This window comes from Macrotis lagotis, chromosome 1 (assembly GCF_037893015.1).
Source record: "Macrotis lagotis isolate mMagLag1 chromosome 1, bilby.v1.9.chrom.fasta, whole genome shotgun sequence".
Lineage (NCBI taxonomy): Eukaryota > Metazoa > Chordata > Mammalia > Peramelemorphia > Peramelidae > Macrotis > Macrotis lagotis.
Genome location: NC_133658.1, coordinates 495175174 through 495190832, shown reverse-complemented (window position 1 = coordinate 495190832; position 15659 = coordinate 495175174). Strand labels below are relative to the sequence as shown.

General features: G+C 34.0%; 1 protein-coding gene across 3 annotated transcripts in view; it reads right to left on the bottom strand.

Annotated features, from left to right (window-relative positions):
* The window catches only part of BACH1 (BTB domain and CNC homolog 1), a 51063-nt gene that overhangs the window by 21221 nt on the left and 14183 nt on the right, over positions 1-15659 (bottom strand). For 2 of the 3 annotated variants that reach the window (XM_074213864.1, XM_074213863.1), the window contains exons 3-4: positions 8235-9542; positions 419-2507 (exon numbers count right to left, since the gene is read on the bottom strand). In XM_074213864.1, the coding sequence (XP_074069965.1) occupies positions 2274-2507; positions 8235-9542 (1542 nt within the window). In that variant the 3' untranslated portion in view covers positions 419-2273. Of the gene's footprint in view, positions 1-418; positions 2508-8234; positions 9543-15659 lie in introns of those variants that run through there. The other variant, XM_074213865.1, reaches the window with a different exon arrangement.

Below are 15659 nucleotides of genomic sequence, written 5' to 3'. Positions count from 1 at the left end.
AAATTCAACGACAAAAAGGACTTTTTAAAAAACAGAACTGGCCAAATGGAAAAAGATATACAAAAATTCGTTAAAGAAAACAACTCCTGGGGTGGCTAGGTGGTGCAGTGGACAGAGCACCAGCCCTGGAGTCAGGAGTACCTGGGTTCAAATCAGAACTCAAACAATAATTACCTAGCTGTGTGGCCTTGGGCAAGCCACTTAACCCCATTTGCCTTGCAAAAACCTTTAAAAAAAAAAGACAACTCCTTCAAAAGTACAATTGGTCAAAAGGAAAAGAAAGTACAAAAGCTCACTGAAAAAAATATCCCATAAAAATTAGAATTGAATAAGTGGAAGCTAGTGACTCCTGAGACATCAAGAAATAATAAATTTAAAAAAAATTTTTTTTTAAATGATAAACACTGGAAAAACAAGCCTCAGTATATTCAACCAACAGTTGAAATAAAATGTGATGAGGAATAAATTGATATGACAAACTACAAGCCTGTGGTCAAAATGCTTCTGATGTTAATATTGTTTTTTCAATGAGACCTCAACTGACCCAGCTAAATTAGCCCTCAAGATGTAAAAGAAGATTGATGGGGCAAAATAAAGGTAGTTCAAGTCTATTATTTCTTAACTGGGACTGATAGCTTTAGGAAAACCAGTAAAAGTTGTTCTTTAAGATAATAAAATGGGGTGGCTAGGTGGCACAGTGGATAAAGCACCTGCCCTGGAGGTCAAGATTAACTGGGTTCAAATCTGGTCTCAGACACTTAATAATTACCTAGCTATGTGGCCTTGGGCAAGCCACTTAACCCCATTTGCCTTGCAAAAACCTAAAAAATAAATGAATGAATAAATGAATAATGAGTGGATAAATAGATAGATAGATAAATGAAAGAGATAATAAAACATCTTAAGTTCTTTTCTTGGGCCTCTATCCTGAGCCCTCATCTCTTTTCTTTATATACTATTTCACTGAGGATTACATTACCTCTCATGGGTTCACCTGTCACTTTTATGAAAATGATTCCCAACACTGAATTCTTTCTTGAGCTTCAGGAACCATTTTTGCTTACCTCTTGGACAGTTCAAACTGATATTCTAACAACACACTCAACTACTCAACAAGTTCAAAACAGAACTCATCTTCCTCTTCCTCTTCCAATTCCTCTCCCTAATTCTGAATTCATTCCCCTAGTGCAGGTGAGGTCACCATTAACTTCCCAATCACCTAAAATCCTAATCTTAGTGTCATCTTTAACTCCAGTCACCTCATATATCTAATCCATTGATAAATCATGTGATTTCAACCTTTATAAAAACATTAATTCCCTGAAGCGGCTCGGTGGCACAGTGGATAAAGCACCGGCTGTGGAGTCAGGAGTACCTGGGTTCAAATTTGGTCTCAGACACTTAATAATTACCTAGCTGTGTGGCCTTGGGCAAGCCACTTAACCCCATTGCCTTGCAAAAAAAAAAAAAAACAAAACATTAATTCCCTTCTTTACAATGACACATCCACAACTCTACCCTAGGCTGTCTATCAGCTCTCACTCAGAAAAACCACAATCTTCTTACTGGTCTCTGAGTCTCAAATCTCTCCAGTCTAATCAGTTCTCCACATAGCTGCCAAAGAGATTTTTCTAATATGTACATTTGTCTATGTCAGCTCAATGTTCCAGTGACTTCCTATAACTTCCAGGAATACAAACTGCTCTGACTGGCATTTAAAGATTTTAATAACCTGGCCTCCTACTTATCTTTCCAGTCTTCTTAAATCTCATATTTTTATTTCAAGAAATTTTCAAAAGATGTATTAAATTTTATTTTAGTGTTATCTGCCTGGAATAAGGAAGAATCAAATTCAAATACAGCCTCAGATATTAGCTGTGATTCTGGGCACTGTATGCCTCAGTTCCTTCAACTGTAAAATGGAAATAATAATGGCAGAGTTGCTATGAGGATCAAATGAGACAATATTTGTATAACTTTTTTTTTGGTAAGGCAATGGGTGAGGGGGGTGGTTAAGTGACTTGCCCACAGTCACACAGCTAGTTGATTATTAAGTGTCTGAGGCCAAATTTGAACTCAGGTCCTCCTGACTCTAGGGCTGGTGCTCTATCCACTGCGCCACCTAGCTGCCCCATATTTGTATAGGTCTTAACATAGTGTCTGGTACATAGAAAACACTAAATAAAATGCGGGTTCCCTTCTCTTTTAAATTGGATTATTTATAACTGACTTTTGGATCAGTACAATAAATTAAAGAAAATATTTGAATTAGTTTAAAAGAGGAAATAATGTTTACTCACCAATTTTTCAATTTCTAACTCAAGATTCTGTATGCAGTCAAGTTTTCTTTTTCGACAACGTTGCGCAGCAATTCTATTTTTACTCCGTCTTCGAATATCATGTATACAATCCAGCTGTTCTGGAGTCAACTTATGCATTTTCAGCATGGATTGAAAATCATTTCGAGAAAGTGAAATGATTCTCTGTGCGTTGAATGGCAGTTTAACCTAAACCAGAGAAAATTAACATGGATTTATTTAAAATATATATATATATATATATATATATATATACTAGAAATGAAATTAGATATTAAAAATAAAAATTATATTTTTTCAAAAATAACTTTATCTAGTCCAACAATTGATGGAACTAATATTGAACAATGGATCTAATTTCTAGACTCTTTCCAATAACAGAAACTAAGAATTACAGTCAAAATTCTAATCTACTTTAGAGGAGACTGCATAAACTATTAAGACACCCTTGATGTGTTCATTAGTTTTGTTTAACTGTTTGTTTTCCTCTTTATAAAATACTTTGTCCCAAGGATGGTCTTCCTAGGTAGGGAAGAAATCCTCCTTCATTATTCCACAAATCAAAGTGATGGGGTGGAGTCAAAATGTTAGAATAGTAGAAAGAAGTGGTCTAACTCGTCCACCAAATCTTATCCACAAAGACCTAGAAAATTCACCAGAACAAATTCTGATTGAAAAATTCAAGAAAAAGTGAATCATATTCCAACACAGGGAAGCTTATGAAGACTGAAAATCTGGCTACTCCTGGAGACTAGTTCTGCCCAGGGCTGTACCACAATGAGAGCCCAAGTACTGAAAGGCAGTCATAACTGAACAGGTCAAGAGAGGTAAAAGCAGGGATTCTGCATCATAGGGGTGGTACAAGCTAGTGACTGCTGTGTATTGAGCAAGAATTAAGTTTTGGAAGCAAAAAATAATTGTGGCTCTGAACCAAAGGGTAGAACAGGAACCCATGTTAGCCTCCAGTTCATGATAGATTTCTACAGTGAGGGCAAGATAGCCAGACCAAATGGGAGCCTGAGGTTTAGCGACTACAGAGCCCCCCAGAGGCCTAAGAGTGCCTGAGACCAACAGCAGTTCAATGAAACCTTCAATTCATACAAGCTGATAGACCTGAAACCTGGGTCAGAAACTTGTAGAGCTCTGATCATGAAGGCAATGAGCAGACCATTTACCACAGTTGGCCACATTAAAAGTTTGCAAGTTAAAAGTTTGCAAGCTCCAATTCATATCTGTGGAAGCAGCAGAACATAAAAGACCCTAAAGTACAGGGCAGAAACACCTTTACCCCAAAGAAAGGCCACAAAGGCCAGCACTAACAAACATCTATCTTCTTAGTCTCTCTTATTGGAAAAGGACAGAAATTGGATCCATTGTTCAATATTAACTCAATCATTTGGACTAAATGGATTATCTTTAAAGATATAATTTTTTAATTCTAATATCAAAGTCAAGAAAAAAGCTGATGGGAAACAATCTTTACAATTAGTATTTCTGACAAAGGACTCACTTCTAAAATATACAGAGAACTGAGTCAAATTTAAGGAAAAAAAAGTCATTCCCCAATCAACAACTGGTCAAAAGATATGCAAAGGCAATTTACAGATGAGGAGATCAAAGCAATCCATAGTCATATGAAAAACTGCTCTAAATCATTATTGATTAAAGAAATGCAAATTAAAGCATCTCTGAGGTACCACCTCTCACACCTCTCAGACTGGCCAATGTGACCAGAAAGGACAATGATCAATGCTGGAAGGGGTGTGGGAAATCTAGGACACTAATGCATTGTTGGTGGAGCTGTGAACTCATCCAACCTTTCTGGAGAGCAGTCTGGAACTAGACCCAAAGGGCAATAAAAATGTGCATACAATTTGATCCAGCTAAACCACTACTGGGTCTATATCCTGAAGAGATGATGAAAATGGGTAAAATCATCACTTGTACTAAAATATTCATAGCAGCCCTGTTAGTGGTGGCAAAGAATTGGAAATCAAGTAAATGTCCCTCAACTGGGGAATGGCTTAACAAACTGTGGTATATGTATGTCATGGAACACTAGTGTTCTATTAGAAACCAGGAGGGGTGGGAATTCAGGGAAGCCTGGAGGGATTTGCATGAACTGATGCTATGTGAGATGAGCAGAACCAGAAGAACATTGTACACCCTAACAGCAACATGGGGGCGATGATCAACCTTGGACTTGCTCATTCCATCAGTGTAACAATTTGGGGCTGTCTGCAATGGAGAATACCATCTGTATCCAGAGAAAGAACTGAGGAGTTTGAACAAAGACCAAGGACTATTACCTTTGATTTAGGAAAAAATCTGATATCTTATTGTCTGATCTTGCTAATCTCTTTTACTTTATGTTTTTTCCTTAAGGATATGATTTCTTATCACATTCAATTTGGATCAATGTATACCATGGAAACAATGCAAAGACTGGCAAACTGCCTTCTGTGGGGGGTGGGGGAGGGAAATAAGATTAGGGGAAAAATTGTAAAACTCAAAATAAATAAAATCTTAAAAACAATTTAAAAAAGGAGTTGTGGGAAAAATTTTTTTTAATTTTAAAAAAAGCAATAAGTTGAAAGTGAAGAACTAGGCTGGAAGAAGGAGCAAAAAAAAAAAAACAAAACAAAACTCACCAGTTATTATCAAGACAGTGAAGCAAGAAGAAACTTGGAAGAAGAAAATGCTACAAGAATAGCCTCAGAGGAAAAAAAACCACAAGTCCAACAAGAATCCATGGAAGAGTTAAAGCAAGAGTGCAAAGAAAAAAAGAATAAAAAGTATTTTAAAAACAAAATGAGAGCTATAGAAGGTGTATAAAAACAGAGTTAGAGGCAGCTAGGTAGAACACTAGCCCCAGAGTCATCAGGGCCTGGATTCAAATCTGGTCTCAGATACTTCATAATTGCCTAGCTGGGTGACACCTTGGGCAAATCACTTAACCCATTACTTTAAATAAAATTTAAAAGAAAATTTTTAAAAAAAGAAAATTAATTACTTGGAATAAAAAGCACAAAACTTTACCCAAGAAAATAATTCCCTGAAAATACTAAGTGACCAAATAGAAGCTAATTACTCAATGGGACATAGAGAAATATTAAAATAAAAACTAAAAAAAAAAAAAGAAAATATAAGGTATCTCATAGCAAAAACTGTCAAAATACAGCTTGGGTGAGATTTAAGAATTAAAAGTGATGACCAGAAATGACACCTAACATATCAGTATAATAACAGAAAGTTGCCAGAGCTCTTAGAACCAGAGGGCAAAGAAGAAATTGAAAGAATTCTCTGGACAACTCCTAAATATCCCCAAATTAAAATATCCTAGAAATATTATAGTTAAAACACAGAGTCCCTAGGACAAATAAAAAATTCCAAATAGCCAGAAAGAAAGAATTCAAGTACCAAAGGGTAATTCAGGATAACACAAGATTTAGCAGATCGTAAAGGATCAGAAAGTCCATAGGCTGATATTCCAGGGAAAAAAAGATTAATGTTTAAATAAAGAATAACTTACCCAGCTAAACTGAGTAAAATTTTACAGGAAAAAAAAAACCCAGACCTTTAAGGCAATACAGCACCTCCAGACATTCTTAATGAAAAGATCAGAGCCAAGCAGAACAACAAACATACAAATACAGGAACCAAGAGAAAGAAGCATAAAATGATAAACATGGAAAAGTAAATAAAGGACTAAATGAGGCTAAATTGTTCACATTCTTAGATGGAGAAATAATACTGGTATAGCCCTTTCAAAACTATCAACATCATAGGTTGCAGACAGAAACGAATTTGGCAAAGGGCTTCAGAGTGATTCTTCAATATAATAATGATCTTAAAAGAAAAACAGAAAGGATAGGAAAGAGGAATAAAATGGAAGAGGGAAGAAGAGTGGGGAAAACTGTCCAACATAAATGGAGCATACAAGCAAAATATAGAAATAGAGTATACAAGGAGGAGTGAATGCATGGTGGAGAACAAGTAACATTTGGCCCTCATTCTTCTCTAAACTGGTCAAAAGGGGAAAGAATACACATTCATACACAGATAGTACATAAATACATTTCATCCAAGAGACACACACATGGGAAAGGAGTTAATGGAAAGGAGAACAATGTTAGATTGAAGAAGAGATTAGCAAGCAAGACAAACTTAAAAAATAAAAAGGGGAAAAAAGTAAAAGAGAATAATAAAAAAGAGAATAACAAAATTAGCAATCATAACTGTGAATGTAATGGGATGAACTTACCCATAAAATGGAAGAAAATAGCAACCCTGGTTAGAAAACAGAATTCAACAATATATTTTTATAAGAAACACAATGGAAATAGAAATATAAAGAGTTAAAATAAGAGGCCAGAATGGAATCCATCATTCAGTTAATAAACATTTCTTATAAGCTTGTACTACCTGATAGGCACAAGCTAACTGGTGGGCTTACAAAAAAAGACAAAAAACATAAAATACAACTTAATGGGGGGGGGGGGGGAGATAACATGTAAACAACAATTTACAAACATGTTATACACAGGACAAAGAAGACATAATCACCATGGGAAGACATTAGAATTAAGAGGGATTAGGGAAAACTTTTTATAGAATGTAGAATTTTAGATATGACTTTAGAATGTGTGATATTAAATGAGAAGTAAGAGCACTGAAGACATGAGAGATGGCCAATGAAAATATCCAGTGCAGAGATGAAGAATACTGTTTGAGGAATGGCAAGGAGACCACTGGCATTGAATAAAAAAGTATGGGAGGAAAGGGGAAGGGTAGTAAGTGGAATCGGGCCTGGGATCTTCTTGACAAGGATACTGGAATGGTTTGCCATTGCCTTCTCTAGCTCTCTTTAATAGATAAGGAAATTGAGGCAAACAGTGTGAAGTGACTTGTCCAAGTCACACATCTTATAAAGTATCTGAGGCCAGATTTGAACTGTCTTTCTGACTCCAGACCTGTCGCTCTGATGTTTGTCCTTCATTCTCAAAGAGGGAGGCACATGAATAGGATTTGAGTGAAGGGCATGCTGTGCTAAATCACCACCCTCACTTTCTCCTCCAGAGTGATCTGGGTCTAGTGGCCCCATATAGTTCAGGATTGGAGATGCCCTGGATGTGAGGGTATCAGGGGAAAATGACTTGCCCAAGGTCACAGTTAGCAAGTGTCTAAGGCCGAATTTGAACTCAGATACTCCGACTTCAGGACCTGCACTCTACCTATAGTGTTATCAAGCTGTCCCACCCCGAAAATTACTTTTTTCAAACTTATGTCAACAATGATTGATGTGCAAATAGTAATTGTTACATATATGTTGATTTACCATAGGTGAAAATGTAGAACAATCTCATTCTATCTATATTCACCTGATGATAGTACGATAAAGAAATATTTTGTTAATGAAATTAGTTGAAATGATTTATGAAAAAATTAGGGACATAAAAAATGACAAAAATACTCATAGAGGTCCAGCAAAATGTTACACTAGAAAGACCACTTTTTCTCTCATAAAATTAATTATTGGCTGTTTAGGTAATTCACTATTACCATTCAATCACCTGGTGAAGGCCAAGTAAGATGATTAAGACCTAACTAAAGCAAAATGATGAGCAAAATAGTCACGTTACCTTCTATCCCAGAAAGATGCGAAGAAATACAAGTACTTACCTCAAGAGCCCAATTAAATCAGTAATTATGTGCATTTTTCTGAAGGTGAATACATATCTGATGTTAAATGAATTGTTAAATTATGATTCTTATGAGCAGCTTCAATTGCCCAATGCTTGACTACATGAATTAGAACTACATCATTAGAACTTTACTTTGCAAAGGACTCAGACATAATAAAAGAGGCTTGCAGATATCTCCCCATATAAATATGTAGGTAAGTTTCTTACTTACCTCACACTCTTGTTCTCTGGCTGAGTAAGATTCACTGTCCCCTTCTGTATCTGTTTCAGAATCATCTCCCAAGCTAATCACACATGCATATGGATAAGGTTCCTGCTGTGGTTCTGCAACAAAATCATCACTTCCTATTTCCAAATTATTTGCACATTCTTCAGTACTAAGAGTATTTATAAATGGGCAGCTGACAGAATTCAATGTAGTAAAAGTTCTCTGACACTGTTCAGGACTCTCACTGATTCTGATACCTAACCAGGGACATTCTGACCTTTTTTGTGAATATACATGTTCTGAACAATCTTTTGCTAGGGCAGGAGATAGCTGAGCTTGACAATTAGTATCTGTATTGCAAAGGTCACTCCAGAAACCTTTTGCTAGGTGCTCTGCCACTTCCCTTTCCACGCTGCTTCTATCATTTACTGATGCTGGCCTGTCATCTCTTTGGCCTGAAGCAGATTTCAAAGGTAGAGTTTGATTTTCAGTGATTGTTTTATCTGCTCTTGAATCTGTACCAGTCAAAGAATCTTCAGCTATCATAGTTACATTTTGCATTCCAGTAAGATTCAAATCACCATACTGTTCATATGTGTTCAAGAGAGAAAGAGAATAAAGTCCATGGGGTGCCACAGGAGGATCTGGGGGAAATTGTGTCACCTCAGTTTTTGTCATGGAACCCTGACATGAATTTTTTTTTTCCTTTGCTTCTTCCTCATCACCCATTTCAATTTGACTTTCTTCATGTTTTAAAATCCTCTGTGGATTCGTACAATTTGGGATTTCTATGTCTTCATTTTCAGGTAATTCATTTGGTTGAGCAGAAACAAATGATGTTTGAATATCTTTAACACTGGATTCCCCAATACAAACTTTATCTGTTCCAAAAGCTTTTTGGAATTTCCTGTACTTTGGGCCTAAAGATGGCAAATCAAGGACATCTTCCTTTTCTAAGCACGACTCATATGTTTGATTGGCACTGTCTTGGAGAAGAGGTGGTGTCTTTACATTTTCTTTATATGTATGTTCTTCTCCTTCATTTATTTCTAAATCCCCTTGATCCAAATGTGAAATTTTAATGTTGGCTTTCTGACAATGTGATGTAAAATATTTTTTTGCTGAATATTCTTGCTGGTCTGCTGTGGAGTTCAAAAATTTAAGCCTGAGAAACTGAAAACAGGATTCTTCAATGTTATGCATGCCTAAAAATTCAACACATTTGTATACTTCATCCACATTGTCTTTATTTAAAATAAGTTTAGCTGTATAGGCAAACTGAATCAAAGGTTTAAATCCTTTAACTGTCACCTGTCAAAAGAAAAAAATTAATAATTAAAATACCATATAAAAAGTTCAATTCAAATAAAAACAAACATTTTAACTATTATGTATAATATTCTGGGCTATAGAAGAATACAAAATCCAAAAATTCAAGAGTCTTCATCCTCAAGGACTTGCATTCTTATAAATGAAAACAGGCACAACAATAAGGAAATAAAGTATTGAGGTGGGAAGAAAAGCCAGAATACTAACTAGAATCAGTAGGACAGAGGAGACTCAGAAAGACCTGGGTAAGCTGTACTTAAGTTAGAGAGAAAAGAAATCCTGAAACAGAAGAAACAATGAAAATGACAGAGGAAGGAGATGGAAAGATGTATGGAGAAAAGAACAAACAAGTCAATATAGCTGGATTGAAGAATACAAGAAGCAGAATACTGTGAAATCAGGCTGCAAATCAGATCCAGATTCTGAGAACTTTAACCACAAGTAGGAACCTTTATTTAATCCTTGAAACAACATAAAATCATAGAAGCTTCTTGAGCAAGGTTGTGACATGGTCAGACTTATCTGCAGAAAGTTTGAAAAATGCAAATTAACTGTTGATAGGGCCAACTATGATTGTCATCACAATAGTAATGATTTAGTAAAATAAGAACTCCTTAAGAATTCTGGAAAGTATATATCCTATTCAAAGGGATCATATCTTTCATTTTTTAAATGTCTCACCTTAATTTTACAGGAAAAAGGTTTAGTATAATTACTATAATCAAAGAGTAGTCATTGCCCTACTTTCAAAAAAGTTTGTTATTAAGAGTATATACAAAGTAAAAATAGAATCAGAATCATTTCTAACTTACTTAAAATTCTAGGTTTCTCTTGTCAATCTTCTGAATAGCTTCTAAAATTGCTAATGAAGTGCACATAAATTAAAAAATAAAAGTGATGATCAACTATGATAGACTCAGCCATTCCCAACATTATAGTGATTAGAGACAACTCTAAAAGACTTATGATAGAAAATGCCATCTTTATCCAGAAATAGAACTATGAAGTCTGAATGCAGACCAAAACATTTTCACTTTTTAAAATTTGCTTTATATTTTTCCTCTTCATGGTTTTTCCCCTTTGTTTGGATTCTTCTTTTACATGACTAATATGGAAATATGTTTAACATGGTTGTACATATATAAACTATATCAGATTCTTCACTGTCTTTGGGAGGGAGGAGAAAAAGGAAAGGAGAGAAAAAAGTGTAACTCAAAATCTTACCAAAAATGAATGTTGAAAACTATCTTTACATATAATTGGGAAAAAAATAAAATTTAAAAACCCAACAAATTTTTTAGGGTAGGTCCTTCTAGTCATCCTATCTTTAAAAAAACTTAATTACACCAAAAAACTCCCATATAGAAAATGGGAAATAAAATTATAATAGGAGAAATAAGGCCCAAGAGCAGATTTGTACCTGAGGATTCACTCTCTAAAGGAATATCAACCATATCAGTCAACTATAAATCCTTAGCTGCTAGTAAGAGATGATTAGACATACCCACCAAAGTGACTCATTCATGCTCATTTTACTTTTAGACACTTCTCCCTTAATCTAGACAGTAAGAGGAAAAGGTGATTTCCTAAGGAAACAAGATGAAAGGGACTTTAAATAGAAAAGCTGTACAATGAAGGCCAACTTCATAATCAGCAACTCTACCTGACAGCTAAGTTGGGTGTATAACCCTACTTAATCAGAGGGATGGGGATGAAGGGTTCCCAACTGCCAGCAAACATTCATCAACATTTCATGTATTCACTAACTCAAGAATTAACTCTTGGTACATTTAATGGTAAGAGCATTGAAAAATCTAAAATTTCTTGATTTACAGTTAAAAAAAAGTCTGATTAATTTAAATACTTAACTGTCTTTCATAGTTTGAGTTCTAAAAAAAGGTGAAAAGAGTTGGATGGAAGTTTTAAGTTGACTGCTTTCTATATCAATGTTACATGATATTGTTTATTTAAAATTTTTCCAGGAAAAAAAAGTGTTTGGAGCAATGTCATATGGAATACACTTAGGAGTGTGCTGAAGCCAATTGATCAAGCCCACAGTTATATTTTAAGTGTGAGTGTTTACACCTTAGTAATCAACAAATGCTACAAATCAGAGCTTAATTCGTTGTTTTTTATTGATTTTCTAGACTTAAAAGTGATGAAGAAAATTCAACACAGCAGATTAATCTTTAAAATGTACTTTTTTTTCATTGAGAGCTGATTAACATTTACCAATGAATATATTTCAATAAGACTTTCACAAACAAAGAAAACTATCATCTTGGAATAGGTAGAAAGACATGTCACCAAATCACAGTTTGAAACTTTAATAGAGTTTGGAAGCATTTCTAAACTAAGAAAAATTTAACAATAATATCAACAAATTTTTTAAAATTACTTGTAAACTATATTTTTAAGGTTCTCTATACAAATAGCAGCACATTGCCAGGCTGATATAAATGAGAAACCACATCTTCCTTAAAATAAGAGGTAAATTAGATAAGGGTTAAATTAGAATTTAAGAAAATGTGAAATTTACTGATCATTGAGCATTATAGCTTTATTATGATTCTATTAGGGGTTATGATATTATTTACCTAAAAATTTAAATGTGGTTTTTATCAAAGTAATCAAAAATATAACAAGATTATAAGATAATGTAGTAATATAAGATTTTTAGAAGTTATTTATCACTAAAGGATACATACTTTTTAATTCATACCTCACTGCTTTAACTGAATTTTTTCCCCATAGACTAACCCTACAGACTGCAATATTTCTCCTGACACAGCTCAACTTCTGTCCAACTCTTTTCACCCCTTGAGACCTCAAACTGTGAAGAACAGTTTTGAGTATTTAAATTAATTATACTCAACCTTAATGGACTTGATCATTCCATCATTGCAATAATCAGGAATAATTTTAGATTAACTGTGAAGGGAAATACCATCTGTATCCAGAGAAAGAACTGTGGAGTTTAAGCAAAGACCAAAATTTATAATTTTCAATTGATTTTTTAAAAAATGTCTTATGTATTACATAATTTTGCTATCTCTAATATTTTATTTTCTCCTCAAGGATATGATTTCTCTCTCAACACATTCAATTTTGATCAATGTATAGCATGGAATCAATGTAAAAACTGCCTTCTGTGGGGGGTGGGGGGAGGGAAGGGAATGTGGGGAAAAACTGCAAAATTCAAAACCTTACAAAAAATGATAGCTAGAAACCACTACTGTATATAATTGGAAAACAAATAAAATATTAATAAAAATGAATTAATCATACTGTTTATTACTGCAAGTAAATAAATTTTAGATTTTTCAGTGTTCTTAGATTAAAAGTAGCAAGAGTTAATTCTTGAGTTATCCAGTCTTGAATTAAGTAATAATTTAAATTACCTAAGAAAATACTCCCAATTATATTTCAAATAAATTCTGTATTTTTAGACTCGTTTAAGATGGTTCATGAATTTCTTTAGTTTTTCAAAAAAACAGAGAAGAAGTTATATATAAATTTAAATTTAACACATTTAGATTGAAGTGTTACAACAATTCCTCTATCTCAATTCTGGGTTCTTGATGAAGAAAGTTCTGGCAGATCTTATAAAAAAATAAAGGCTTCAAATAAGGTCCTGTTCCTTGTCTACAGGCTACTTTAGATAAGCCTGAAAGTCTCATTATCAGGTTTACCTTGAAAGTGAAGAAGTTTGGAAACTGACACAAAATTCCTGACATCTACTAAATCATGAAAGGGTTATTACAGTCAGATATGGACTACCCAAAATTCAAATGAGAGCTGAGATTTACTTGCCTGTGCTAAGGCTTTTTTTTTTAAAGAAATTTTCCCAAATTAATCAAACTTAGTATTTAATTTGGTATTAAAACAGAGAAGGAAAAACTGTGGATTTATTTTTCCCTGCTAAACTGTCCCTAAGAATGAATAAATGTTTTTTAAAAAATATGACAACTCTGAAGCTGTTTTAATCAACAGTGCCAGCTGCTATATCTACTCAAATTAACTTATTGGTCCTGAGACACCAGAGAACATGAATGAATTATCTACTTGTGTAAGATAAACAATAAAAATTAATATCATTATGACACAGAATTAGCAAAGTTAAAACCAGCTGTCCTCAAAAATAAAATCTCACAACTAAATGTTTTATTCAAAGAATGTGAATGAATGAATAAGTTGATGAATTATTCTATCTCCAAGACTGACTTTTCACCTGTCACATTCTAAAATTTTTGATAAAATATATTTTTAAAAGCATGACATAGGAGCAGCTAGGTGGCACAGTGGATAGAGCACCAGCCTTGGAGCCAGGAATACCTGGATTCAAATCTGGCCTCAGACACTTAATAATAATTACCTAACTGTGTGGCCTTGGGCAAGCCACTAAACCCTATTTGCCTTGCAAAAACCTAAAAAAAAAAAAAAAAAAAAAAAAAAAAAAAGCATGACATAGAAACTCAGATATACATGTAAAAAGCTACTGAAAATCATGTCTCTTTTAACATAGTAAAATCTTTTCTATAAGGATAATTAGACCATCACAAAGTAAGAGTAACATAAAAGAATAACATTATTTTACAAAGTTCTTTCCTTGAAACAGTTAAGGTACCTGGTGTCTCCAATGTCTTGAATTTATAGTATTATCTCCATATAACTGATAAAGAAACTAACCTGACCAAGAGTTAACAAACAGTATAGATGAATGAGGTTTGAAGCCAAGTCTTAAAGACCAAATCTATTAATTACACAATGGACCAAATCAAAGGTAAAATGGCAGATAAGGATAATCCAAATGCAAAGGAGGTTAGCTTCATTTTTTTTAAAAAAATCCATAATATTTTTAACATCTTAAATCTGACATAGACCACCCCCAAATCTTCAAGATATGAGTCAGAAAATAAAATTTTACAAATTTAATTGAACCGTGGCTTAAAAAAAAAAATCACCACGAGTCAAGTTTCATTCTTTAGATGGTCCTGTTTGTTAATTTGAAAATAAGGCTATTTCTACAAAATGTCCTCAGGAAGGGCATACACCTCTATTACAGGACTAGAGAAAGTGGTAGACTCTTTCTTGACCATGTCATACCGAAAACTTGCTCCAAGAAAAATTTTGGTATTCGTGACTTTATACTACTTTATACTACTTGAATTATCCATACCAAGGAAAGGTATGGATCTGGCAGATCTTATAAAAAATAAAGGTTTCAAATAAGTTCCTGACCTTGCTTCAACTTACACAAGCACATCAAGTCTAAAGAAAAAACTATGAACATTAAACTGTCTTTAGTTCTCTAAACCATTCCCTTCTATACCCAATTCTCTCCTCACTTTTCTCCAAGGTACTCCAATACTCTCTTGCTAGCTTTTAAATGTTCTCTATTGTATAGCTCCAAAAGGTGTATCTCAGAATGCCCTATGTGACAGATCTTTCCCTATTTTGCACCAATTTAAAGTATCATAAAAATCACTTCTCCCACTATAGGATTCAACTGTCTGTCAAGTATTCAGTTAATTTCATAACTGTTTGTATGCAAATGAGTGTTTCTTTATTAATTTGATTCCCTTATAAACATTTGAGACTGCCGAACATTTTCTTAGAGAACCCTAAGCTAAGAGATCACTTACCAGTCTAAATAAAGCCTTCCTATCCAAGGCAGTGACAGCAACTCTAAAACACATTTCTCAAGAACAAAAAACTTCTAGGCAGCTGGGACCCTCATAAAGTCAGGTGCAGAAAGACAAGTCAGCTAAGGGGCATAGTGGCTAGAGGACTGAGTCTGAAACCAGTTTAAAATCGCATGCCAAATATCTATTAGTGTTGTGGTGCTAGGCAAATCACTTAACTTTTGTCTATCTTAACTTTCTCAAGTATAAAATGGAGATTAATAACATCTACTTCTCATGGTTGTTGTAAGGATGAAATGAGATATTTGTAAAATGTTAGCACAGAGCCTGGCATAGATCAGGTAATATATATATATATATATATATATATATATACACACACACACACACATACACATACATACATATATATGCATATATATGCACACATATATAACACATATATACACATATA